At 44.7% G+C, this 26,747-nt stretch overlaps 1 protein-coding gene and 1 pseudogene across 3 annotated transcripts in view; both read left to right on the top strand.

Annotated features, from left to right (window-relative positions):
* The first annotated feature begins 953 nt into the window (after nt 1-953).
* LOC123600289 lies at nt 954-1,123 on the top strand (annotated as a pseudogene).
* Nucleotides 1,124-4,762: 3,639 nt separating this feature from the next.
* Nucleotides 4,763-26,747, top strand: part of PLPP3 (phospholipid phosphatase 3) — an 88,102-nt gene continuing 66,117 nt past the window's right edge. The window contains exon 1 of one of the 3 annotated variants that reach the window (XM_045477540.1): nt 4,763-5,437. In XM_045477540.1, the coding sequence (XP_045333496.1) occupies nt 5,299-5,437 (139 nt within the window). In that variant the 5' untranslated portion in view covers nt 4,763-5,298. Of the gene's footprint in view, nt 5,438-16,391; nt 16,518-26,747 lie in introns of those variants that run through there. The other 2 variants (XM_045477537.1, XM_045477538.1) reach the window with 2 other exon arrangements.

The following is a 26,747-nucleotide window of genomic DNA, read 5'->3' as shown; positions in this document are numbered from 1 at the left end:
TTCCTTTCTGCTACACAAGGTGCAACAATGTTGTTCCTTTTCAAGTCTGTAAGAAAAAAACAAAACAAAAGCAAATGTTCTCTGCTTTCTAAATAAAGACATGTGGCTGATTCTGCAGTCCTTCTAAATTAATTCTGTGAAACCACTGCGCAGAAGCAGAAATTTCCAAGTACCTTTGGAGGTGAGACCTTGTGGTGTAAAGAAAAGAATCCTGGTTTAGAAATTTAGAGACCTGGGATTCTAGTGGTGCTTCAGGAATCTCCTTATCTCCAACTTTAAACAAAGTTCCTGGGGCGCCTGGGTGGCTCAGTTGGTTGGGCGTCCGACTTCAGCTCAGGTCATGATCTTGCGGTCTGTGAGTTCGAGCCCCGCGTCGGGCTCTGTGCTGACAGCTCAGAGCCTGGAGCCTGTTTCAGATTCTGTGTCTCCCTCTCTCTCTGACCCTGCCCTGTTCATGCTCTCTCTCTGTCTCAAAAATAAATAAACATTAAACAAAGTTCCTATCTTTCCCAAATTCAGTACCTCTATTTCTAAAACAAAGATAATAATGTCTGCCTTATCTACTTGAAATGAGATCAATGAATGTAAATACATTTACAAACTGTAAAGGGCTCTATTTTATACTGCATGAGCTAATGTTAGAATCATTTCCATTTTACCTACGGGGAAAACCAGTTCTAGCCAGTTAAATGGGCTTGCCTCAGTTTTCTCATCTATAAAATGGGCTGATGAAAGCAACCCCACCTACTTCAGTGACTTGTAAGGATAAAATGAGGTAATAGATGTGAAAGTGCATTTACAGTGCGAGTACTCTCACTTGTACAAGATTGTTAGTTTAAGCAAATGGCTTTTCTTGAGTTTCACAAACAATCCTGAAGAAAACAACATGTAACTAAATAGGCTTTTAAAAATAAGCATGTTTGATTTACTTCAGAAATCTCAGGAAATTGTGCATCACTTCTCGGCCTTTGAGCTAAGATCAAGTGTAGTATCTGTTCTTATCAGGTTAATATCTGATATGTCCTTTATCTGAAGACAATCTAGTAAATGGATTTTTGGAGCTTGCTCAGTCTACTCCACAGGGACCTGGGAATGCAGTACCTCTAAGAACTGCGCACCCCCTCAGGGCAGGGAGGAGGAGAAATCTCAGGAGATCGCACATTTAGAAAAAAAAGACAGGAATAAAGAAGCCTAAGGTATCATCGCATTTAGGGAAGGATAAACTCAAACTAAATGGTATATATTCAGAGCTAGTAGTTGATAAACACTTTTTGAATATGTGTGTTTAAATTAGGTGTATTGTAGAAATAAAGTGTTCGCTTAAAATACTAACATTCAACTAAACATTTATCAACTGCCTATTTTGTATTGAGTATTCTCAAAATGTGTTCTTTCATTTTTAATGTTTTAGTCCTCAAAACCAGGGAAAAATTGAAATTAAATTGAAATTGAAATTAAAAGTTGAGAAAACTGAGATTCAGAGAAGTTGCTCAGTTTGCCTCAGGTCAAACAGCAGATCCGAGATGTTCAGACCTCAAATCCCCTGTTCCTTCCTGCCTTTTCTTTTTAAGTTTATTTCCTTATTTTGAGAAGCAGAGAGAGAGAAAATAGGGGAAGGGCAGAGAGAGAGAAGAGTGAGAATCCCAAGCAGGCTTCGCTGTCAGCACAGAGCCCATGCGGGGCTTGATCCCACATACCAGGGAGGTCATGACCCGAGTCCAAAGTCAAGAGTTGGCCCTTTAACTGCCTGAGCCACCTAGGCACCTCCTTCCTGCCTTTTCCTAGGCCCATTACTGTGGCGGCCTCTACTCACTCCTGTAGCAACACTCATGATTCCAAATCTAGCACTTACAAAAAAGCAATCTAGCAATTTTTGTCTAGTATAATCCAGAGGTGGAATGTACCAGTTTTAAAGAAACTGGATAAATGGGGTACTTCATAACCAAAACTTATCTGTCTCCTTAAGTGAATTTCATTGGCTTGCTTTGACCTTTGGACTACACACTCTCATGTAAAGGCACTCAGTTACCTTTCCTCTAAATATTTCCAGAACCAGTTCACGCCTTTTCAAAAAACAAAACAAAACAAACAAACAAAAAAGATTAATTATTAAATGTTAGGGGTTAAAGAGAAAGAGAAATAAAATAATGAGGTAACAGGAGATCTTAGAAATGAAAGCCATTTAAATCTCTTGGGAGGTATCAGTTATTTAAGAATATGATGTGCTGTGGTTGTCACACATAATAAGTTAATCTTAAAAAAGGCATTTATCCCTGCTGATGCTACAGTTCTTATACGGACTAGTTTAGTGAACTGAATGCCATTTTCAGGAGTGAGTTTTGGTAAGCTATGTTTACCAGGAATTTTAATGACTTAATTACTTTGAAATGACACCATTCTAAACTATGAAGTCTGTTCCACTGCATTTAACTTGCTAGTTAGATTGCTCAATTTTAGAGTTTAAAGCAAAGATGCCTTCACGTTCACGTATCTGGTTAGGTGGTTTGATTTCCTATTGTGTAAAGAATGATATTGACACTGTACTTGTGATTTGTTCAAGTCAATTTTAATGAGTATCTCTGCCATTCTGTTCCCTGGAAGAGTAATTCAAATACAGTACTTGTTTGCATACAACTACAGGCTTCAATCAGCGCTATGATCTTTTTGTTATGAACAAAAGATAACCTGCAGAGCCCTGTGAATGGAAATATAAAACTTACTTCAACATCCATTCATTTTCCCTCTTATCTGCTCTTGGAACAGATTTTTTTGCCTTCTTAGCAAGCAGCTGAATTCAACCTGGAGAACTTGAATGTTAGGTTCTTAGTATTCAGTCTAGTGCCAGCTAAAGTTAACAATCTCACCCAATTACTTTAGGAACCGACAAGATTGAAGAGTTGTAATACCATTTAGCTACATTAAAAGGCTGGCTTTTACAATGTTTATTCTTAAATACGTTTATTCTTAATACAGGTCATTTCGCAGATAAGGAAAAGCATACAGGAGATGGAAAAGGAGGTAACTCTAAAAATTCTAATGATAGAACAGAGTAGAATACACGGAGATATCTGAGTGGCACAGGTGCCCAAGGAGGGGGGAAGATAGGAGGGGTCTGAGGTTTCGACAAGACTTGGACTTACTTGCAGATCGAAATTCCAAAGACAGGGGTTGGTGACTTAGAACTTCAAGGGTGATTATCATTACAAAGAGGGTTGAGTGGGCAAGGGAAAGACTCCAGAATCCCCGAATTCCTTTCCGAAGGTCAATAATCACATTGTATTGTTTCTGCCATTTTAACATTTCAAGAGGTGGGTCTCACTGAAAAGCTAGGAAGGAATCTGTTCTCTTAGCTATCCTGGCTTTTACTTGTTGCTATTTGAATTGAGAGTGCTGTGTGTGTGACACATCTGGATGCCCCAGCTCCAAAGCTGTCTTGGAGATTCCAGAAGACAGAGATTTTACCTTTCTTTGCCAGCCCGACTTGTCCAGGCTGGACTTCGCCTTAATTGAGCAGATACCAAACCCTGTGCTGGGGACGGTACAGATGCTGTGCAACTGATTTTTCCTAACTATAACGCCAAACCAGACGGTGATAAGTGCCACGACAGTGTTCTAAACAAAGGTTGAAAGTGAAGTTAATTCTGCCCAAGGGTCAAGAAAGGGCTCAGAGAGGTGACATTTCAGAGGACTCTAGAGCAACAGAAGCCTTTTGCTAGCTAGAGAAAGGATAGATGTGCGTCATAAGCAGAGGGAGTAGGAGGGCAAGAGAATGGTGTCAAAGGACTGTTCTGGAAAGGACAAGTGGTTGACGGTGGCTGGATACAGGTGTCACTGAACCCCACAACAAGTCAGTGTAAATGTATCAGCAAGCTACAACTCTTTCTTGATGCACAAAAAAGACAGCTGGAAAAAGTGTCCATTTATCGTCCCCTGTGTGCCCAGTTCTCTGCCAAGCACTATAGAAGATATAGGGGAAGGCTCTTGCCCCGTAAATGTTGATATAGTATTCTACCTGGAAGAAGGATGAACTCATACAAAATAATGTAAAATAATATTACAGATATTGCAGAGTGGCTTGACGGCTTGGGACGCCTTCATCCCCAGAAACTGGAATAAAGGTCATGGCTAACTCTTACGTAGCATTTCTTTGTACCGGGCACCGTTCTAGATGCTTACATGGATTAACTAATTCAATCTTTACAGTTACTGTATTTGGGAGAAACAGTTAACACATGCATTTACATATGGGGAAACTGAGGCACAGAGCCACAGCCGCGATTCAAATCTACAGGCTCTGGCTCCAAAGTCGTGTCTCAAGTTCCTATCTTCAGAATCTAGCTCAGAATCCAGTGCCGGGCGTTTTTCCCTGAGCATTTTCACCATTAATACGATTCAAACCAAAATAAATCCTTGAAAGCCCCGAATCTGTAAGGGAGGAGAAACGAATGCATACAGCCTCAACTTTTGGCCGACCCAAGGGCCAGCAAGACAATGTTTTTTTATTTATATCGTTTTCCTTTTGTGACAACTTGGTGTTTCTGAACGCTAGGGGCTCCCGGATTCTCTGGTTTGAGAGTTAACTTTTCCTTTTAGGATTTTTTTTTTTTTTTTTTTTGAAGGGGGGTGGGGGAAAATGTGGCCTTAATTATCCTACGTCTTAGGCAGTTTAAGGAAGGGGCTGTGCTTTCGGGATCTCTTCGGAGCCAAGTAAGGACCCCCCCTCCTCCCCCCCGCCTTCTCTTTTTAAAAGGACCTCGTGCAATAAAAGTGCAGAAACAAACACAGGCGACCACAACAGCAGCCGCTACGGCAGCAGGAGGAGGCGGAGGAAGAGGAGGGAGCAGAAGTTGGGAGTCGGGGCAGGCGCTCCGGCCGGGCTCGGAGCAGCTCCCATTCATTAAGGAAGCAGCAGCCGAGGAAGGTGGCCGAGCGCCCGCGCTGCCCACTCGCCCGCTCGCGCAGCCGGACACGCGCCAGCCCCGCGCGCCCCGGGCAGCACAGCTCTCTGCAGAAGTTTCTGCTCGGCATCTGGCTCTCGTCCCCCCGGACTCTCGCACGGCTGGGGGCTGAGAGAGGACCGCGGAGGAGCAGCGGGGAGCCGAACACAGCCCGGGCTGCAGCGGGAAGCGCGCGGCGGGCTGCACCGTCGCCGCCGCGCCGCCAGCGGGGGCCGACCCGCCGCGTCCCCGAGCAGCCGCGGCCGGGAGGCGGGCCGGGCGCGCGGGTGTGTGGCCGCCGCCGCCGCCGCCGCCGCCGGGCGTCTTCGCGGGGCCGGAGGCTCGCGCTGCAGCCAGCGCCATGCAAAACTACAAGTACGACAAGGCGATCGCCCCGGAGAGCAAGAACGGCGGCAGCCCGGCGCTCAACAACAACCCGAGGAAGGGCGGCAGCAAGCGGGCGCTGCTCATCTGTCTCGACCTCTTCTGCCTCTTCATGGGTGAGCTCGGCCCCGCGCCGTCAGCCCCGGCCCCCCACCCCCACCCCACCCCAGCCCTGTCCCGGAGCCCTCGCGCCGCCCGAGCCCCGGCGCCCGCCCTTCCCCGGGCCGCCGGCTTCCCGGCCTGGAAGCGGGCGTGGGGGCGCGCTCAGGCTCCCCGGGCCACCGGAGCCCGCGGCCCCTTACAAGCCGTCTCCGGCTGGGGGAGCAGGCAGGGTCCCGCGGAAGGTGCGGGGTCGGCCTCCTTACGCAGGGCCGTGGGCGGAACCGTGACCCGGAGCCCGCGCCGAGCCTGTGGCCCCGCGTCCTAGTAAAATGGATCTCCGGGGGCGCCGGGCCCCTGCCTGCAGCCGCGCTGCCTCCTCGCTGAATGTGTGTAAACACCCAACCCTTCCGCTCGCGCCGCCGCGGCCCGGCGGCTCTCGGGCTGGCCTTTCCCCGCGCGCCCCCCGGGGGGGGCAGGAAGGTGCGCCCCGGGGCCTTGATGCGGGCGCCCGTTCCACTGCAACTTGTTGGGCGCCTACTGTGTGCCAGGGGTGGGCGGTGTCGCGGCCCTGGCTTCAACCAGCCCTCGCCCTGACTCGGTGCGGGATGGGTGAGGAACCCCGTTTCACCGATTAGGAAGACCGAGGCACGGGGCAGGCAAGCCAGGATCGAGTTCATGTTGTGGCACCACGGTTAACGGCAGTCCCAGAAAGTTGAGGCGGTGGTCCTTTGCTGTTTTCCCCACTAGTTGGATGCCCCTGCCGGAAGAGCGGTGGGCGTTAAAGAATGGAGCGGGGAGCGAGGAGGATTTATGAACTTGGTAGGAGGCAGGAGAAAGCTATTGACATGAATCTACAGGAGTTCCAAGGTTGAAGTCAGAGTAGAATTTTTTTTTTTTTTTTTTTTTTTTTAAGCGCTTCATGGCGTAATGGAAAGCGCGCAGGACTTGTCATCAGAACACTGCCACTTGCTGGGTGTGCCACCCCACTGCCTCATTGGCCTCAGTTTCCTCGTCAGTGGAGTGAGTGGGTTGAATTAGATGCTCTCCTAAGGCCCCTTCCTGCATTAAGAACTCGGATTTGGTCCAGGAGCTGTTCTGCCAACTCTGCTAACTGAAGAAACATCTGTGTTCCCAGTTCAGTTCCCTTAAAATAGAACTCCTGCACGGAGACTTAAGTCCCCTTTGAAATGGATTTGTCCGTGCACATTGTGCAAACCAGAGACTTAGTGGGCTGGAGGTACACTTCTCTTTGTGTTTGCTGACTCTTTCTGCAGCGAGGTCCTTACTGACGTCCGTCTGTCCTTGGCTTGACTGTCCGTAGTAAGTTTGGGAGTCAAAGAAAGATGGGACCCTTAGGATTATGAAAACATAAGAATGGTCCCCTTTGGGCCCAGAGAGACAGCTGTCCATAAAACTGTGCTCTGTGGAAGGGAAGAGAGGCACAAATCCCCTTGGCACCTCTTGCTAGAAATTGAACGTTAAGATGCTATGTAAAGGAATTGTCACTGGGGGGCCTACCTTCCTGAGGGCCGCCGGCTTATTATCCTGCACAGCGGGAAGATTAGTATTTCAAGTCTGCTGCCAAGCTATTGAATTTTTAAAAGGCCCTCCCTGGTCCTGGGGGAGTACAAGGAAAACACTAAACACATTGAAGCTGTTTGCTGTAAACTTGTCTGGGGCTTCCCAGTGTTTACTGGTGCGTGTTGTTGGCGGTAAGGTAAACTCTTCCCAGACGGTCTGTGCCTCGTACCCTCCTGCCTCCCACTTTGTGATTAGGAAAACAAAGGTAGAACATGCCTGACAGCCTTTGAACAGTTTCATTGTTCTCCTCCCCCCTTCCACTCTGCTGATTTCAGAAGGCCCTCCCCAAGAGAGGATGCATTCTCAGTAAAGGGAAAAGAAGTGTGAAGGAATTTGCAAGAAGACCCAACTATCGGCTATGGTTTAGCCAGGGACACTGTTGTGCGTGGAAGGTGCGAGCGATGTGTATGATTGTGCATTTTAGGTCATCTGCCCCAACTCTCCCTGTGTCCCCCCCACCGGAAGCTAATATTCTCTACTTTGCTATTATGTTGACTCACTGCAGGTCTGGTTGAATAAACGATTTTGTTTACCTCAAAAAGGTGATAGCCGGACCCTGCATTTTATTATGAGGCATGTAGCTATCTATTTTAAGGGTATATGCCGTGCCATTAAAACTATGTCAACAAAGTCCTTTTCAAAGTGACTTATTATCAGCGTCTCCCCTGTGCATAGACCAAAATACATCATCACCAACTTAATGCCTAACACCTTTAATTAATAGGAAAAGCCATAAGGTAAGCACTTGAGAAACCTATGCAGGAGAACTCTTTGACTTCCAAAAGAAAGTTAATAACCAGCATGTGATTTTAATATCCCCTACACAACGGTCCTAAAACATTGTTTCTACTTGGTTCACTTTTTGCCTCAGACTGTCAGTATGATTTAATTTTTATATAGTTTATTGATCATATGGTCTGGATTACAGGGCACTAATATATTAAAAAGAGAAGCATAGTTTTCTGTTTATTCTCTCACAGGAATACATAGCAAGCTTCATCTCCTTGTATCTGGAAAAAATAAAAGCTGATGTGCTACATAAGTGTTATGTGAGTGGAAATATGCTAGTGGTTGAACTCGTTTCTCATACCTTCTTGGAACGCTAAATTCTTAGTGAAAAAAAACAACAAAACACTCTTGGCTTGAAGGCCAGAAGAATCTGGTGTCTGAGGACACCAAAGGGAGTTTACCTCCCATTGAACAGCTGTCTTTGCCAACTAATTGCTTTTGTAAACACAGTTAAGAATCTTTGTGTGGTAGTCTTTCTGAAATTGGTTTTGTTTTCCTTTCAATTATGTAACATGTACCGCCTCCTGTGTTTTGTGCATGGGTTCTGGTGTAGCAGGGGACATGACAGTGGCAGAGGACCTTCCCAGGCAAGAAGGGAGGAGCATCCACTGTCCTTCTAAGCCCTGTTCACCTCTTCTTAATATAAATGTATCTCCACCTTTGTGGAGAGATCACCTCCATTTCCTAGGTGAGAAAGCCAGCGTGTCAGAGAAGGGAAGGACTGAGGTTCACACTGAAGTCAATATGGGTTGAGGACTAATTCTCAGTGAGCAGGACTGGAGTCAGTCTCCTTTTCAAGCTCAGGTTTTTCTTTTTTTAATTTTTTTTTTAATGTTTATTTTTATTTTTGAGACAGAGAGAGACAGAGCATGCATGGGGGAGGGTCAGAGAGAGAGGGAGACACAGAATCTGAAGCAGGCTCCAGGCTCTAAGGTGTCAGCACAGAGCCCGACGTGGGGCTCGAACCCACGGACCGCGAGATCATGACCTGAGCCGAAGTCGGACGCTTCACCGACTGAGCCACCCAGGTGCCCCTCAAGCTCAGGTTTTTTAAAAAAAATGTTTATTTATTTACTTTGAGAGAGAGTGTGTGTGAGTGGAGGAGAGAGAGAGAGAGAGAGAGAGAGAGAGAGAGAGAAAGAGAGAATCCCAAGGAGACTCCACACTTAGTGCAGAGCCCTGTGTGGGGCTCGATCTCAGTGGACTTTGAGATCCATCATGACCTGAGCTGAAATGAAGAGTCACATGCTTAACTGACTGAGCCATCCAGGCGCCCCTCAAACTCAGATTCTTACCAGAAAATTATGAAACCGTTCGCACAAAGTCCTCCCTCTCTACATTTCCCAGTTACCCATTTGCACCAAAGCAAATGGATAAACGTGATTGAACTCTTCTAATTAATGATACGGTTTTGTGGCCCCATAGCATTGTTTTGATTTGGGGCTGGTTGTGAGTCTAAGTAGTTCACAGATTTTTGAGGGCACCTTTTTACTCTGTGCGACTGCAGTTCCAAAGAAGGACCACCAGCAGTCCGTGGCTGTAGCAAAAGGCAGAGATTTGGTAAATCCATGCGGAGCTTCTATGCCCCTGCTTTCCCTCTTTCCTGTCCCTCATCCCAGGTATTTACTGAGTGCCTCCTTCCAACACATGCACTTTGAGGTCTAGGCAGTTTGAGACAGGTCCAGCTTTTTATGCGTCGGCTTTGTTCAAGGCCCTTCATCCTTCGAGCGCAGTTAGCTAATCTGCAAAACAGTGGCCAGCTTGGCCACTTCGTTACGTTGCTGCAAGGATCAGAAGAAATAGTGGATGTGAAAGTTTTTTGTCCTCTCTTAAGACTTGGGCAAATGCAAGGGATTTATACCTGAGCCCTGGATGAAGGTTTTGTGGTTGTCTTCATACATTGTGTCTCAGAATAATAAGTAGATGAGACCATGAAATACTCAGTAAGAATAGTATGGTGAAGACCAGAAAGCTTCACTTCAAATAGGAGAATGTCACGTTTGCCCAGTAAGTTGAAGACAGATGATATCATCCCATTCATCGGGACGCTAAACTGTAGTTGAGAAAGTGGACCCTAAAACTGAGCAGAATTCTTGAGCCAACTGCTCAACAACAGCGTACCCTGAGCTCTCTTTAGAGAAAGTTGTTTGTTCAAAAAAAAAAAAAAAACAACCAAACAAAAAACCCAACTGTCCTCATTTGGCTTTTGATACCCGAAGGTAGGTAAGTTGAACTTAGGGTAGGGGGTGGGAGGTGTTTGAAGAAGCAGGTGCTTGGTCGGATTTAGCCTGGAAGGCTGGACTCCTGTGCCCTTTCCCGCCAGGAAATGCAGTCGATGGGTGTAGTATCACGAAGCAAAGAGAAAGAAGCTCAAACGGGTAAAAATATAGAATCTGGACACTCAGCAACTATGCTGGGTAATTTAGTGATTCCAGAATGTTCTTGGATGTTTCTTGATTTTCACTTAAACAGTGGAGGTAAAATCCTAGAACTGGTTCCATATATGGGCTACATAACACCCTCTTGTGATATTATTAAACTACTCACTTTTAACTGTGGAAGGGAGGCAGTGTGGTGTAGTGAAGAGAGCAGGAGACTTGGAGCCAGAAAGCTTCCAGTTCCAGGGTGGCCAAAGCTACCATCCAGTTGTGTGGTTGTGGACAAGCTGGTTTTCTGTGGATCTCAGGTTTTTTTTTTTTTTTTTTTTTTTTTTCCCCAGTAGTAAAATGACTGGTTGGGCGGGATTATCTCTAATGTGTAAAGCTGCCTTGCAACATTCTGTGACGGATTTCTAGTAGAGAGGAGTGACACATTTGTGGACTATCTACCCTCATGGGTGCACTCTGCTTAACTCTTCATTGTCCATTATCTCAGTGAGTCACAACAGTGATGAGCCTAGAAATAGGAGTTCTGGCCTCAGACTGCCACTAGGTCACTATGTAACTGTGGAGAAAGTCACTTGACTTCCCTGGGCCTGGGTTTCTTCATTATCACAACAAAAGGAAGGGACTAGATCATCTCAGATCTCTTGCAGCACTAACAGTTTTATGATTCTGTGCTGGTAGATACTGCGATGTAGAAACCCAGTTGTTCCTTCTGTTGGACCCTTTACCATCAACTGAAGTGTCATCTTTTTTACCAAAGAATGAATGCTGACCATAAGGTAATATTGGTATTCTTTCTGGAAGGAAAAGTAAGCACCAGTACTAAAGTTAACCCAATATGCTGAGAAACTAGCTAGATTTTTCCTTGGCCAGATGTGTCCCTTAACCTGCCTCCTGAAATGTATAGTACAGCTGACCCTTGAGCGATGCGTATGACCCCAAAACTTTAAGAGCCTTCTGTTGACCAGAAGCCTTACTGGTAAACATGAACATCAATTACCACGTATTTTGTACGTTATAGGTATCATATACTGTGTTCTTACGTTAAAGTGAGCTAGAGAAAAGGAAATGTTATTAGGAAAATCTTAAGAAAGGAAAGATACATTTGTAGTACTGTACTGTATTGAAAAAAATCTCTGTAAGTGGACCCATGCAGTTCAAATCTGTGTTGTTCAAGAGTAGGCTGTAGTCACAAGCATACCATCACAACAGGTGACTTTTCCCTTTTTTTATTGCTCTTTTATTATAGTCACTATGTGTTTTCAATAACTCAATACGTTTTGATAGCTTAATCTACTATGTGAACCACAGAATGTAGAAACAGGTTTTCATTAATCCACTGGTGAACTGTCCAGCCAGGCATCCTGCGTGGGTTGAAATAAAGAAGGGAACCTCCAGGGGCGCCTGGGTGGCTCAGTCGGTGAAGTGTCCGACTTCAGCTCAGGTCACGATCTCACGGTCCGTGAGTTCGAGCCCCGCATCGGGGCTCTGGGCTGATGGCTCAGAGCCTGGAGCCTGCTTCTGATTCTCTGTCTCCCTCTCTCTCTGCCCCTCCCCCATTCACGCTCCGTCTCTCTGTCTCAAAAATAAATAAACGTTAAAAAAAATAATAAAAAAAAAAAAAAGAGAAAGGAACCTCCATTTCATAGGTAAGCCATGATGACTTTTCCAGAATGGTTGAAAACCTCAGTTTCCTTAACTGTCCGAACGGCCAGGGTCTTTTTGTGCTGTTTTTGTTTTCCCTTAGCTCTTTCTTCCCAAGACACCAGAGGGGTTTAGCTGTCTTTGTGGGAGGCTGTTAAAGCCAGAGTTGGTGGCCTTTTCCACTTTTAGCCCCTTTGATTTCCTGTCAATTTTGGATTTTTTCTTTCCCCTTCCTGTGCAGTTGTTTGGGCTGGCAAGCCCAGTTGGTCACAGCATGATGCTAATGAGATTGTAGTCGAGGACCTCTTCCCTGTGTGGGCAGTTATATTTATGGAGACACCCTACCCACTGTGTCAATTCAACCAGCGCACATTATATGAGGGGTAATGACTTATTTGGGGGATGCCTACTATATCAGTATGTCACAAACTCATCTAGTAAGGAAACCCATCTGATGTGAAATGGAGATTCTCAGGCTCCTTCTCAGGAGATTCAGATTCGGCAGGCTTTGGGCCAGGACCTGGGGTCCTGTTTTTTATAAAAGCTTCTGGTGATTCTCATCAAGCCAGTCGGATATTAACTATGTTGTTCAACAGCTGTGTCTTAAGGGCAATTGGTTATGTGCTGGGCCTTTTGTCCCTGGACCGATTGTTCTGCCAGTTTTCACGTTGTTAGGTCGTCTGTAGTTTTTTCGTTGGTGGCCAGCACACCTGTCTCTCAGCAAAGATCATGAAGCTTGTTAGAATTCTTTCAAAAGGAAAAACTACCTCTGCGTGCGGGCCTGAAGGTCTGTGATTTTTAGTGCAGGGACTAGGTGTGATGTCTTCTGATTGCCGAGAGGCCGGGATTTTTTATTTATTTCCGGGTTCTAAACTGAGTTCTGCTCAGTGGAAGTTGCCAGCCCAGTGACCACTTTGGAAACATGAGGTGTTAACTTTGTAAATATTTTCTTTTGAGATATTGAAGTTTGTGTATGAGTGACAAGCGAAATGAATAAATGAGGTTCTTGAATAGAGCCTTCATAGGATCAAAGTTAGCCTGGCAAAGTATTGTAGAAACAATACCAGCTTTGGATTCACTCAGATCTGCGTGTGACTTGGGCAAAAATTGTTTAACCTTTCCAGGCTTCACTTTCCTCATCTGGAAAATAAGCAAGAAACCTAGTGACCCCCTTGTCCGGTGAAACTCAGATGAGGTCATGAATCTGAAAGCACTTTGGGAAGTTAAAAAGCACTCTATCACTACCAGGTATTGTGTTGCTATTATTACTCCTGGTAATAGTAGTATTTCCCTTTCTTTCCTAGTGTTCTTACTCCCCAGTGGTGCTATGAAATCCTTGCATTTTTTGGCAGCAGAATTGCCTGAAAAATATGCTAGGGGGAAAAGTGGGAAGAGAATCCTAAGAAAAAACCAGGCAGAGGGAACACAAATGTTTTCCATTAGTGGAAGAAAAGCAGGGGCAGGTTTTCTGATCCCCTGTGGGAAGGTCACAATACAGGAACCTCAGTAATGTCCGATGGCTGCTTTCTTCCCCTTTGCAAGGGACACGGCCGCATCATCTGGAGAGAAAGACAAACACACCTTAGGAAAGGTGGGAGGGAGTTTGGACAAATGGTATGTCTCAGGGTCACCTCTTATCCGTGTCTTCTGCCAGCCCAGGGAAAAATCTGACTCAAAAGAACAGCCATGATTGACAGTTTTCAAAATACCTGTCGTCCAGGACACTCTGTATTTCTTGAGGAAGTGGGGGACCAGACGTGCTAATTATCAGATTGATTATGCAGTGAATGCAGCGAAGACTTGCTTTTTTCTAGTTCATTCTATTTCATTCATTTCAATTTTACTGAGTCCAGATATGTACTGTATGTTCTACGGGACCCAATATAGGACATACGTAGGAGTCTTTTTTTTTTTTTTAATTTTTATGTTTGTTTATTTTTGAGAGAGAGAAAGTGGGGGAGGAACAGAGAGAGAGAGAGAGGGAGACATACAATCCAAAGCAGGCTCCAGGCTCTGAGCTGTCAGCAGAGCCCGACGCGGGGCTCGAACTCATGAACTGCGAGATCATGACCTGAGCTGAAGTTGGACGCTTAACCGACTGAGCCACCCAGGTGCCTCGGACATAAATAGAAACCTGAAGGATCGTGTTGGGCAGTGAAGAGCTAGCTGTATATAATTAATGGCAAAACAGCTCAGAGTGTGTTGAATGAGCCTTTCTGTAGGAACAGTTCTCCACTGCCTTAGATTCATGGAATCTTTAGAATTTGGAAGGGGCTTGGAGGCATGATGATCAACAATATCAAGGTGTTTTTTTTGTTTTTTTTGTTTTTTTTTTTTAATTTCAGCCAGAAACACAGGGCTCTTGGTCGGGAGGTTGGAGAGGGAGGCACAGGCTTTAGAGTCAGACAGATGAGAGCTTGCCTGCTAGTACTGGCTTTGTACTCTCAGGGAAGTCACTGACAGGCACCTGGGTGGCTCAGTCGGTTGAGTGTCCGACTTCGGCTCAGGTCACGATCTCACAGTCCGTGAGTTCGAGCCCCGCGTCGGGCTCTGTGCTGACCGCTCAGAGCCTGGAGCCTGTTTCAGATTTTGCCTCTCCCTCTCTCTGCCCCTTGCTGGCTCATGCTCTGTCTCTCTCTGTCTCTCAAAAATGAATAAACGTTAAAAAAAAAAAATTATAGGGGCGCCTGGGTGGCTCAGTCGGTTAAGCGTCCGACTTCAGCTCAGGTCACGATCTCGCGGTCCGGTCCGCGAGTTCGAGCCCCGCGTCGGGCTCTGGGCTGGTGGCTCAGAGCCTGGAACCTACTTCCGATTCTGTGTCTCCCTCTCTCTCTGCCCCTCCCCCGTTCATGCTCTGTCTCTCTCTGTCTCAAAAATAAATAAACGTTAAAAAAAAAAAATTTATAAAAAAAAAAATTATAAAAAAAAAAGTCACCGCATGTGTGCGAGGCCTCCGTTTTCTCCTTTGTCGGTGGGATGGTACGTGTGTTGTAGGGTTGTGAGACTCTGCCAGGCATAGTGCCTGGTGCGGGACGCTCAGCAGGTGGTGGCGGCTGCTGTCATCCTTGTCTCTGTGTCCTCATCTGGGCCCTTGATCTGATGAGAGGAGCCTGAGGCCTGAACTGGGTGGTGATCGCCTGGCCATCATGGAGGAGCAGGGCCTCCAACCAGTGTCTTGCCTTTTATGCCATTTTTCCGGTGTTGTGTAGCTGTGAGTTTGAAATCAGCATCGTTCGTGAGGTCCAGTTCTCCAGAACTTCTCTTTTTTTCCCTTGCTGGTGTCAAAGGAAGAGCGAGGCAAATGGGTTAACTTGTAGTCTAAATCGGCAGGTAGTAGCTGAGCGAGGCCAGAGACACATGAGGCGAATTTGAAGGACAAGGCAGCTTTTCGATACCATGTTTCTTCAAACCAGCACTTGCTCTGGAAAGTGCTCATTACCAAAGATCACTGCTGACTGATTGGAGTTTGAACAGGCGCCCACTTTTTCAAACGCTGTATCGGGAGGGAAGAAAAAGAAAACCAAGTTTGCGAAGCTTTTGCTTTTTTTTTTTTTTCAACGTTTATTTATTTTTGGAACAGAGAGAGACAGAGCATGAACGGGGGAGGGGCAGAGAGAGAGGGAGACACAGAATCGGAAACAGGCTCCAGGCTCTGAGCCATCAGGCCAGAGCCCGACGCGGGGCTCGAACTCACAGACGGCGAGATCGTGACCTGGCTGAAGTCGGACGCTTAACCGACTGCACCACCCAGGTGCCCCAGCTTTTGCTTTTTAAAAGCTTCTTGAGGTAGAGAATATTCTCATGTGACTGAGGAGGAAACAGAGGCTCTCAGATTAAATAATTTCCTCAGGGTCATGCACTAATGACCGGTGCCAACATTCAAAAGAAAGCTGGGTCAGGTTCTCCAACATCCTTGTGGAACTCTCCTTCCTTTAGATCCAGATTTACAAATTAGAATGTGCATTAAAGTCCCCCCAATTTAAAAGCAAACCAAACAACACACATGAGATCCAGTTGGAAACTTTTGAAAGGAACTTGTTGATCTCTGTGTTCCTTGAAAGTATATGTTGCAATCAGAATATTGGTGGTAAGCGTGTTTTTGAGGTTTGTCACAAATTAACAAAATTATATGCCTCGAGAGTTTTGCAGAGAAATGCAAATCAGTATAAACGCCTTGTCATAATAAGCAGTATGCTTTGGTTCCTGTTTATGTACCCCCAAAGCACATAATGCACATAATTATATTGACACGAAGGAAGCCGTTCTCATTGATGGTTTCTTTAGATCTGGCCCCCAAATTAGTTTGTGGTATCAGTCGGTATAATTTCTAGAGAGCCTGTTTAATTAAGTCTAGGTTGGTACCTGTCTTTCGAGTAGGGGGTCTTGTCTTCCACGGATGTTCCTTGAACACCTACTATATGCTGGGTCCCGCGGGGTGTCTTGACCTTTAAGAATTCCTCAGGCTGGGGAGTGAGAAACAGACTTGCATACTTGTGCACGCTAAGTGTTGCTGATGTGGAGTGATAGAGGAGGGGCTCTAGCAGAAAAGTGAAGAGTGGGGAAGTTTGCCTGAGCGACTGGAGCTGGGTCATGCAAGAGAAATCCTGGCTTACATGCCCGGAAAGAGGAGACGGCGATCCAGCAAAGGGACCAGCAGGTGCTGAGCTGTGGAAACAGGAACATACATCCGGGAAGGGTGCGTATGCGAGGCTGGGGTAAGCACAGCATTGTGTGTTTGTATTGTGTGTGGGAGGGAGAATGTTGTGGATGAGGCTAGAGAGGTAGCTTGGAGCCAGATTATAAAGGGGGGGCTGTGAAAGGCAGGCAGCCGAGGAACTTGAACTTTATTTTGGAGAACCAGCCGAGCAAATGAAATTTTATTTTTGTTTTCGTTTTCCTTTTTATTATGGAAAATGTCATATAGAAACCAAACACCATATATACCTAGGCGTGGAATTGCTGGGTCATATGGTAACTCCATGTTTAACTTTTTGGGGAACTGCCAAATTGTTTTTCCATGGCGGCTGCAGCATGTTTTAGAAATAGCATAACATTAGTTGAAATATGTCAGGAAAAAAATTAAAGGTTTTATAGACAACGTTTGGAATTAACATATTCATGAACCATTTTTAAGAGAGGATTCATCTACTCTGATTTGTGTTGGAGATCACTGGGTCTGAGGAGAGGGAAATCGGAGAGTGAGGACCAGTTATTAGGGAGGCAGAGAAGAGAAGGTAAGAAAGATGACAGAGAGGGGCGCCTGGGTGGCTCAGTAGGTTAAGCATCTGACTTTTCATCTCGGCTCAGGTCACGCTCTCACAGTTTGTGAGATCGAGCCTGCTGATGGGCTGTGTGCTCTGGGCTCTGTGCGGATAGCACAGAGCTTGCTTGGGATTCTCTCTCTGCCCCTCCCCCAGTGGCACACACTCTCAAAATAAATAAATAGAAAGAAAGGAAGGGAGGGAGAAAAATTAGATAGATAGATAGATAGATAGATAGATAGGTAGATAGAAAGAAAGAAAGAAAAGAAAGCAAGCAAGCAAGCAAGCAAGCAAGCTAGATAGACAGACAGACAGCTAGTTCCTGATCTCCTTGGTGGGAACCTCCGAACAGTGGTACTATTATTCCCTCCCTCCACACTTTCAAGGCAGTGCTTATATAAGACTCAATGAAACCCATCTTGTAGGACTACTAAAACGCTTCATGTTCATAACCTGACTAGACAAGTGAACTTGTGAGTTATCTCTGCACCCCTGCCTCCTGGAACTTTTAGTTTCTCAAATGCCCCTGAAAATAAATGGGCCATTGGATATCCTCCTGGTTTAGAGAAACGTTTTTTTCTTGGATTGTAATGCTGTCTTTAAAACGGCATTGTTGAGGTGTAATTCAGGTACTGTATAATTCACCCCTTTAAAATGTACAGTTCACTGGCTTTCTGTATATCCTACGGACTTGGGCAACTGTCACCACATTCAATTTTTAGAACATTTTCATCCTGTAAAAAGAAACCCGTACCTGTCAGCGGTCACTCTCCATTTACCCTCCTGGTCCCGCCATCCCACGGCAAGCACTTATCAACTCTTTGTGTCTAACACATTCACCTCTTCTGGACGTTTCATGTAAGTGGAATCGTCTATGTGGTCTTTGTGAATGGCCTCTTTCACTCAAGATAATATTTTTAGGGTTCGTCCATATTGTATCACATATGAACAGCGTGTTTGTTCGGCATGTATCAATACTTCATTTACTTTTATTGCCCAATAATATTCCATTGTATGGCCATACCACATTTATCAGTCAGTAAGACCTCTGGGTTATTTGCACTTCCTGGCTATTACGAATAATGCTGCTCTGAACATTCGTTGTACAGACTTTGTGTGTGGCTATGTTTTCAATTCTCTTGGGCGTGTATCCTTAGGAGTGGAATTGCTGGACCCCATGGTAACTCCGTGTTTAACTTCTTGAGGAAACTGCCAAACTATTTTCCATAGCGGCTGTACCATTTTAGAAATATCTGAAGATCGGGGCCGCCTGGGTGGCTCAGTGGGTTAAGCATCCGACTTCAGCTCAGGTCGTGATCTCACACTTTATGGGTTCGAGCCCCGCGTCGGGCTCTGTGCTGACAGCTCGGAGCCTGGAGCCTGCTTCGGATTCTGTGTCTCCGTCTCTCTCTGCCCCTACCCCTCTCGCATTCTGTTTCTCTCTCTCTCTCTCTGTCCCCCTCAAAAATAAATTAAAAAAAAAAAAAACCATTAAAAAAATTAAGGAAAATTTCTTCAGATTAATTAAAATATGTAAGGAGAAAACACAAAAGTTTTACCAAAGACCTTTGGAATTAACATATTCATGAAACCACTATAGTGTCCCTTTGTTCTCAGGACCATTTTCCACAAAGAAGCAAAGTTTCTAATCAGTTTACTACTGTCCCTGGGTTTAAGATGAGTGGGCAGAGAACAATAAAGCGGACCGAGAAAAAAGATGCCGGGTGGTCAGCTAGGCCGCTCACCCGCTGAGTGACCTATTTCCACAAACAGGGATGTTACAGGCAGATTCCTGCCTCGGCAACATGAAAACAAGACTTGGATCTTCAGAGCCTCTTGAAAACAGTTAAAAGTGCAAATGTTAATATTAAGACCTGAGTATTCCTGAGATCTGTCTTACAGTATTTTTAAGGCTATGGAATAGAGCTGTCGTGTCTGCTAAGGTTGTTCCTTCACTCTCCCCCCTGCCCCCAGTTGTGTGGCTGTGTACATAATGATCATGTCAGAAATGAGAATTACCACCTGTCTTTTGGACTTGTGCTGGGTGCCGGAGATGGTAAAGAGCGTAAGACCCGAGCACAAATCTTTAGGAATTAGTTTAAGTATCATGCTGTCAGTTGTTCTACAAATGAAACGGTAAGGGCGTGAAAAACCACAGATATTACAAAAGGGTGAGGAAGAGACTCACCTTTGTTTATTTTTTAAAGTTTATTTACCTTTGAGAGAGAGAGAGAGAGACAGAGCGAGGGGGGAGGGGCAGAGAGAGAGAGAGAGAGAGAGAGGGAGAGAGAATCCTAAGCAGGTTCCACGCTGTCAGTATGGAACCTGAGGTGGGGCTCCAGCTCCCAAACCATGAGATCATGACCTGAGCCGAAACCAAAAGTCGCATACTTAAGACTGAGCCACCCAGGCGCCCCAACACTCAACCTTTATTAATAGGAACATTAGTTGCTGTCTTGCTTGATCTCTACAATAACAGAATAAGGTAGATGTCAATGACTTGGTTTTACAACTCGGAGAGGGGAAATGATTTGGCCAAGTTCACACAGCTCATGTGTGTTGGGGCTGGCCTGGGACTCAGGCCTGCCAAAATAATGTTAACTGTTGACATTTATCAAGTACTAGCTCTGTGCCTCTCACTGGGTTAAGCAGTGTGCCCTCATTCTCTTATTTAATCCTCCCAATGAACCTGTGGAGTCCTTATTACCGATATCTCCATTTTATAGGACTGAGGTTCAGAGAGGTTAAAAAAGAACTCCTTAAAGATTATGGGGCAAGTGCGTGTCAGTGTTGGGGTCAGAGCTAAGCAGTCTGTCCCATAAGACCAGGCTTTACTGCTTTTGTTCTCCGGGTGCTTCTGAAGCCCCCTTTGTCCGTACTAGTCCGTGCTGGCTTTCACATTGGTGACACATGATGAATTGTCCAACATGAGTTATATTTGTGATTCTCACCCTGGGTTCGCTGGGCCTGTAAAGCTCCACTGGGGCAATTATGGGGCATCTTATGCTATTTTCTGTACTTCAAAAATAGCTAACATGTACTGCACATTCATTTACCCACAGTCAATTAGACTGGACTAACTCAGACCCATCAGCCTCTGTGTAGACGAGTCAAAGCATTGGTGTTCTGTGCTGTGACTTGAATGTGTAAGGACACTTGTCCACTCACTCTGGTCCTGCTGCTTATCTCTGCTCATTCGGAGATGGGATTGGCACTGTCTATGCTTTGTTTTACAAAAGCGGAGAAATGATGTAAAATACAGTTTACTTGGTAAATAAGGACATCTTCCAGAGGTCACAGAGGGTCAAGAAGGAAGTGGCAGGTATCTTTGGTGGTGAAAAGGTTGAGCATTCCTGGATGGAGAAGCCGCTCTGTGAATCTAGAGCAGAGGAAACCACCAGGTCATGGGAAGGCAGCCCAAATGGAAGAGGGGCTGGAACCAAGCCTTTGTCACCGGCATCAGGCAACAGTAATGGGTTGTTGTGTTAGTGACCTTTTCGTTCCATGGGCTTGATGTGCTGTGCTTGTGGTGTGATGTAACCTTTGGGTCCCATGGAGAAATTGCGCGTTTCTGGTTAGTGGCTGTGGGTGCAGTATCTCCATTAGATGCGGTGAATAGAACTTCTCCCAGTAGCCTCTTCCCCACAGATGACCCACATTTTTGTGGAGTTGGTGACCACCAACAGGAAGTTGCAGACATGCTTGTCAGCCGCGCAGTGGATTTCATTAGACACTTGCCTGCAGTAGCTGATTTGGTCAATTTGGCCTCCGTTGGTTTCTAGGGAAGAATGACCTGATGTATTAGTTCTTTCTCATCATTGCATTGGTCTTGGCTGTCATTTTGGCCTTGATGGACATTTTGATGGAATATATAGTGTTGTCTTTTGAACAGCTGTACCTACTTTCAGCAGGCTAGGATTTTTAAAATATTGCCAAGGGTGTTACCAACTTAGCCGAGTCTTTTGTTTGATGGGCTTCTCACTTAAATCTCTTTGGAGAGAGTGACTCCAATAAGTAGGCAGGAGGGATGGTCTCCACTCATTACCTGGTAAACGATTGCTTTGGAAGATCTGTATCATAGGCATTGGGTGAATGCATGATTTCCAGGGGCTGGCTGGAAAATTAAAATATGCTTCTTGGGTCAAAACATTTAAACTACTGGCCTTTCAATCCCATGGGAAAATAAGCCATCTTGATTTTTTTTTTTTTTTCCCCTTTGTTTCAATTTTCCTAGGGCCACTGATGATTGAAAAACCTTTAATCAACATTTTGCCTTAAATTGGGTGTCTGCAGTCCTGCTCGTCTGGGTGGTGAAATCCAGTTATTATTAATTAATAATCTCTTTCACTGAACAGTTCCATCAAATGCATCTGAGAATTTGAATGTAAATATTTTGTTTTGCCCCAATTAATTTCTCTCATTCTAGATAGATCTCTGGCTACCTAAACCCTGAAAGCTAACAAAACAAAACACAAATACCCCCACATTCAGAATATTTTTCTCCAAATGTCAGTTGGAAAAAGACTAGGAAACGAACATTTTTTGAGCCCTTCTGGTATAGTCACGCATGATGTGTATCTCCTCAAATTGTGTAATGCCGAAGGGGGAGATACTGCCATAACTGATTTTTAAAGACGAAGCAGTTGCCCTTTGGAGAGGTTGAGTGGCTTGCTGGGGATCCTGCAATAGGAAAATGTTTGAGTGCCTGGGGATAAGAAGCAATCAACACCTTAGCTCTTTCCTCCAAGAGTGAAGACTAGCATTGGAAATTGCACTGGCTTCTATTTTCAATAATAAGCTTATGAAGAAAGCAAGCAAGCCAGAAAGTTTTAGAATGAAATGATCAGGCCTTCTAAAGTGTTCAAGTGTGATTTGGGATTTAGAGCCTTTTAGTTTTGCCTGTTGCTTTGCAGATTCCTGGAGGGTCGAGATTAGACTCAAAACCTTCAGGCTGGAAGGGGGAAGGGCATGCATTTTGCTGGAGACTTATCTGGCAGGCTGTAATGCAAGGGGCTTTACAGGCATTATTAACTGACTTGAATTTCACAATAACTCTGTGAAGGAGCAGGTTGGAGTTCATTTTAGTTTTCTCTGAACTTAGTTAGCAATGCCTGTCTCAACACTTTCTGGTGAGTAGTGACACAACGTATTAATAATTCAACTAGTTAATCACTAGCAAAGATCGTTTACTAAGATTCCAGGGGAAGTGCTTTTCTGGGATCTGTTTTGAGCTGGTCACTCATGCCACGCATCCGTTTTTATTGAAAATACGCAGGAGATTCTTAGCTCCAGCTCCGTAGAGCATTAAAGAAGGGCAGGGGCCCGGCAGGAGAATAGTTTGCCAATTTCATACAGAAATGGATGGACTTTTCTGCGTAGAGATTGGGGACTTCAGATTCTGTCGTTGCTGCTTATCAGTCTTGCCCAAAAGAGTTAAAACGACCCCGGGGAAATGCAACATTTTGAGGGAAGTAGCCTACACTTTGGTTACCGGCTCTGTGTATTTCCCAGGCTATTGTAGGTTTCCTATTCATCTGGTTTTGAATGGTGGTATGATTAGCATGAGAGCAAGTGTATAAAGTAGGTCTTTTTCTCCTTTTCCTAAAAGAAGTTTTGTGGCGTTTCTTTTTCTGACAGAGTTGGCATGAAGCTTTGACAAACACAGACCCATGGAAAAGTTAAATAGGACTTAGAGCAGACCCATTTTGTACAGATCCTTCACACTTAGCATGCAGAGCAGCAAAGCAGCTGGCAAGAGGCACTTGGGATCATAGGAGTCATAGCAAGGGCTGTTCCTCCCCTGTGGACCAGTGATGAATGGGAAATACCCACAAAAAAAAAAACCAGTGAGAAAGTGCATTCTTGGCTATTGACCATTCTCTGTTGTCGGAAAACTACAGATGAGAACATTCCTGGGACTCCCGGTCTATCTTATCTATCCTTCGGTGTTTATTGAGATACATACAAAGGCTGAGAGAGACACAAAGAATCTGGAGAGGTGGATCCTGCCCTTAAGGGGCAGGTGAGAAGATGAGAAGATAGGTACACAATCAGTTGACCTAGAAAACACAGCCAGGTGTCTTGGGTGGATGATTAAATGAAAAACTTAAAATGTGGAGTCTAGGAAGCAGCTCCTTGCTGATCCTGGGCTCTCTTCCCTGCTTGCTGTATTGGTTGGGGGTCCCCTGGCAAATCAGTACTACTTTAGAAATGATACAGTGGGCGTGACAATTCATTTTCTGCTGACCTGTTAGAGCTATTGAGACCAAAGGGTATGGTGTCACAAATATACAGGAAATGCCTTAGGCTGTAAAATCATGTATGTATTATGCAATGGATATATATGTGTGTGTGTGTGTGTATTCATATATATATGTATATGTATATACACGTATATGTATATATATATGTATATGTATGTATATGTATATATTTGTGTATGTATATATACATATATATGTATGTATATATATTATTTTCTGAGTTTGCTCTCTTCTCCATTCTCCCTGTTTCTATCTCATTTTAGATGCATGCTATCACATACTTGTGGCTGAAAACACTTCTTCAGAGGTTTTATTTCTAAGGGGATAGTGTCTCCCCTCCATATGCAGTAAGAATAAAGGAGTGTTTCTTGGGGCGCCTGGGTGGCTCAGTCAGTTGAGCTTCCGACTTTGGCTCAGGTCATGATGTCACAGTTCGTGAGTTCGAACCTCATGTTGGGCTCTGTGCAGACAGCTCAGAGCCTGGAGCCTGCTTCGGATTCTGTGTCTCCCTCTCTCTGCCTCTCCCCTGCTCGTGCTCTGTCTCTCTCTGTCTCAAAAATAAATAAAAAAAACATTACAAAAGAAAAAAAGAATAAAGGAGTGTGTCCTAAAACAGCAATTCAGATTGCATAGGCCTTTCTCTTCAGACCAGGACTTTTACGACCTCTTATTGACTGCAAAGTAACCTTTTATTTTATTTTTTTTTAGGTTTTTAAAACTTGTTTTGAGACAGAGACAGTATGAGTAGGGGAAGGGCAGAGAGAGGAAGAGAGTGAGAATCCCAACACTCCCAACACCAGCGCGGAGCCCGATGCAGGGCCCAAACCCATGAAGCCGTGAGATTGTGATCTGAGCCAAAATCAAGAGTTGGACGCTTAACCAACTGAGCCACCCAGGTGCCCCTACAAAATAAACTTTTAAACGTATTTGAGACCCTTCGGAGTGAGGCCCCAGCCAACTGTTTGTGTTCCTCATTCCCTTGCTTCCCATTCCCCCTCTCCTTCCCTTCTCCATGCCCTTGGCCCCAGGCATCTCCCTTCTATGACTGCTCACTGGCTTCCCCACTGTCATGGTTTCTCTTTGTTCACTGTATGCTACGTACCTCCCCATATGCAGTTCAAGTGCAATATCTGTGAAGCCTTACTCTATTTCCTCTGGGCAGAATTAGACCTTCTTCGGGCCCTCATAGCACTTTGTGTTGATCTTTCTCAGGTAGAGCGTTTGGTTTATTTTCACTTTTGTATAGTTCCATCTTAATAGATTATGACTTCCTGGCATATAATAGGTGCTCAAGAAATTGTATTAAATAAAATGTCAGCAAAAAGTTATGTTAGAAAGTAGAGACAAGAAGCAAAAAAGAAAAGTAACATTTTGCACAATCCTAAGGTAGCCGCTGGCACACTATCTCTTCTTTCTATAAATAGCTACATTATTATTAAGTATAATTATAATGCTAAACACTGTATGCTTACTACATACTTCCTGCCAGTCAGTGTGATGAAATGGGAAAAAAAAAAAAAAAAAAAAAAAAAAAAACCCTTTGCTTCCTAGACTTGTAACAACCCATCATAAAGTACTAATGAACTTGAGAAAATTGAGAGTATGTAACAAAATGAAATGCCGCTAGATATTTTGAGTTCAGTTTCACATTCATACAGTGTTTTGTGGTCAAAAGACTGAATTTGTACTAACCACGACAGCTTCTGTTTTAAAAAAAAAAGTGTTCAACTTACCTTAAAAGCTAGGGCTATTTTTAAACTATTTCTTTTCTTTTTTAAAAAATATTTTTTATTTTTTAGAGAGCATGAGCAAGTAAGCAGGGGAGGGGCAGAGAGAGAGAGAGAGACAGAGACAGAGACAGAGAGAGAATCCCAGGCAGGCTCCACGCTGTCATCGCAGGGCTCGATCTCACAACCCTGAGATCATTACCTGAGCCAAAATCAAAAGTCAGACGCTTAACCAGCCGAGCCACCCAAGTGCCCCAAAAGCCAGGGCTATTTTTAGAATGAGAGATTTTTCTCACCTGGTCCTGTCTGAAGGTAGGATTCTACATGGAGAGAGACAGGAGGCCTTCTGTGGAGGAAAGACATCCAAACTGGGAAAAAGAAATCTAAATCTGGGTTTCTGTTCTAACCTTCTAATTTTACTGGATCACCTTGGCCAGGTAACTTTCCTTCTCTATGACTGTTGCCTCAAAGACTATGTTAATATGAAATCTGTCTTGCTATAATATTAATCCAACATGAACTATGTTTGGTACTGTGTCGTTAATTATTTGCATTATTAATATTAATCAGCTTTATCATTAAAAGCCCTAGAGTAAATGGTCATGGTGTGTCATTTCAACAGATATTCCTTGAGCATCTTTTTTTTTTTTTTTTTAACGTTTATTTTTGAGACAGAGAGAGACAGAGCATGAACGGGGGAGGGGCAGAGAGAGGGAGACACAGAATCTGAAACAGGCTCCAAGCTCTGAGCTGTCAGCACAAAGCCTGATGCGGGGCTCGAACTCACGGACCGTGAGATCATGACCTGAACCGAAGTCGGACGCCTAACCGACCAAGCCACCCCATGCGCCCCTCCTTGGGCATCTTTAATGTACCAGGTAAAGTGCTAGGTGTTGGGATCTAATGATGAATTGGATGTGGTCCCTGCCCATGAGTCTTCTGGAGCAGACACTGGGCAGATACGAATCTAGAAGTTCAACACGGACATTGTACGGGGGTAGCAGAATTGGTCTGGGGAGACCGAGGGCAGTAATATCACAGTTGTTTGGACGGCAAATCAGGAGAAGGCTGTTAGGCACCGTCGTCAAATAAGGCATTACACCAGCAGAGTGGTTCTTCTTTCTCAGCCCTGACCTGTACTGATGACCATCCTTTAGAAAAGTCTTCGAATGCAGAAGGCATTGGGCACAAGCACCAAGTGTTTCCCCTGCCCACCCCTATTTTATGGGTGGGAAAACTAGGCTCAGAAAAGTTAACTGTCTTGGAAAATGGGTAAAACCCAGAGGAAATAAAACGCTTACCTTGTGCAGGTTCAAGTTTAAATCCAGTAAGTGCTTTATTTTAAAGCGTCCCTGCACGCTATGGATTTGGTCGTTTTGCAGATCAGGTACTGACCCCATGTGTCAGTAATCTACAAAGCCTTTTAAACCTTAACACAGCATACCAGAGCACAGCGAAGTATTACAGTTAAAAAAAAAAAAAATCCAAAAATACGATAATGTTAAAAGGGAATAAATAACCCCCTCACCCATCATCCCTCAAAATTCTAATCCCCAGAGGCATCTACTGTTAACAGTTTCTAGTTCCTACCAGGCTTGTTGTGAATACACAGGTATTCTCCTTGACATCCACATTCAGCCATATTGCTCTCATTGTTTCCTAGACACGCCCCACA

Source organism: Leopardus geoffroyi, chromosome C1 (assembly GCF_018350155.1).
Source record: "Leopardus geoffroyi isolate Oge1 chromosome C1, O.geoffroyi_Oge1_pat1.0, whole genome shotgun sequence".
Taxonomy (NCBI): domain Eukaryota; kingdom Metazoa; phylum Chordata; class Mammalia; order Carnivora; family Felidae; genus Leopardus; species Leopardus geoffroyi.
This window is presented reverse-complemented; position numbering and strand designations above follow the sequence as displayed.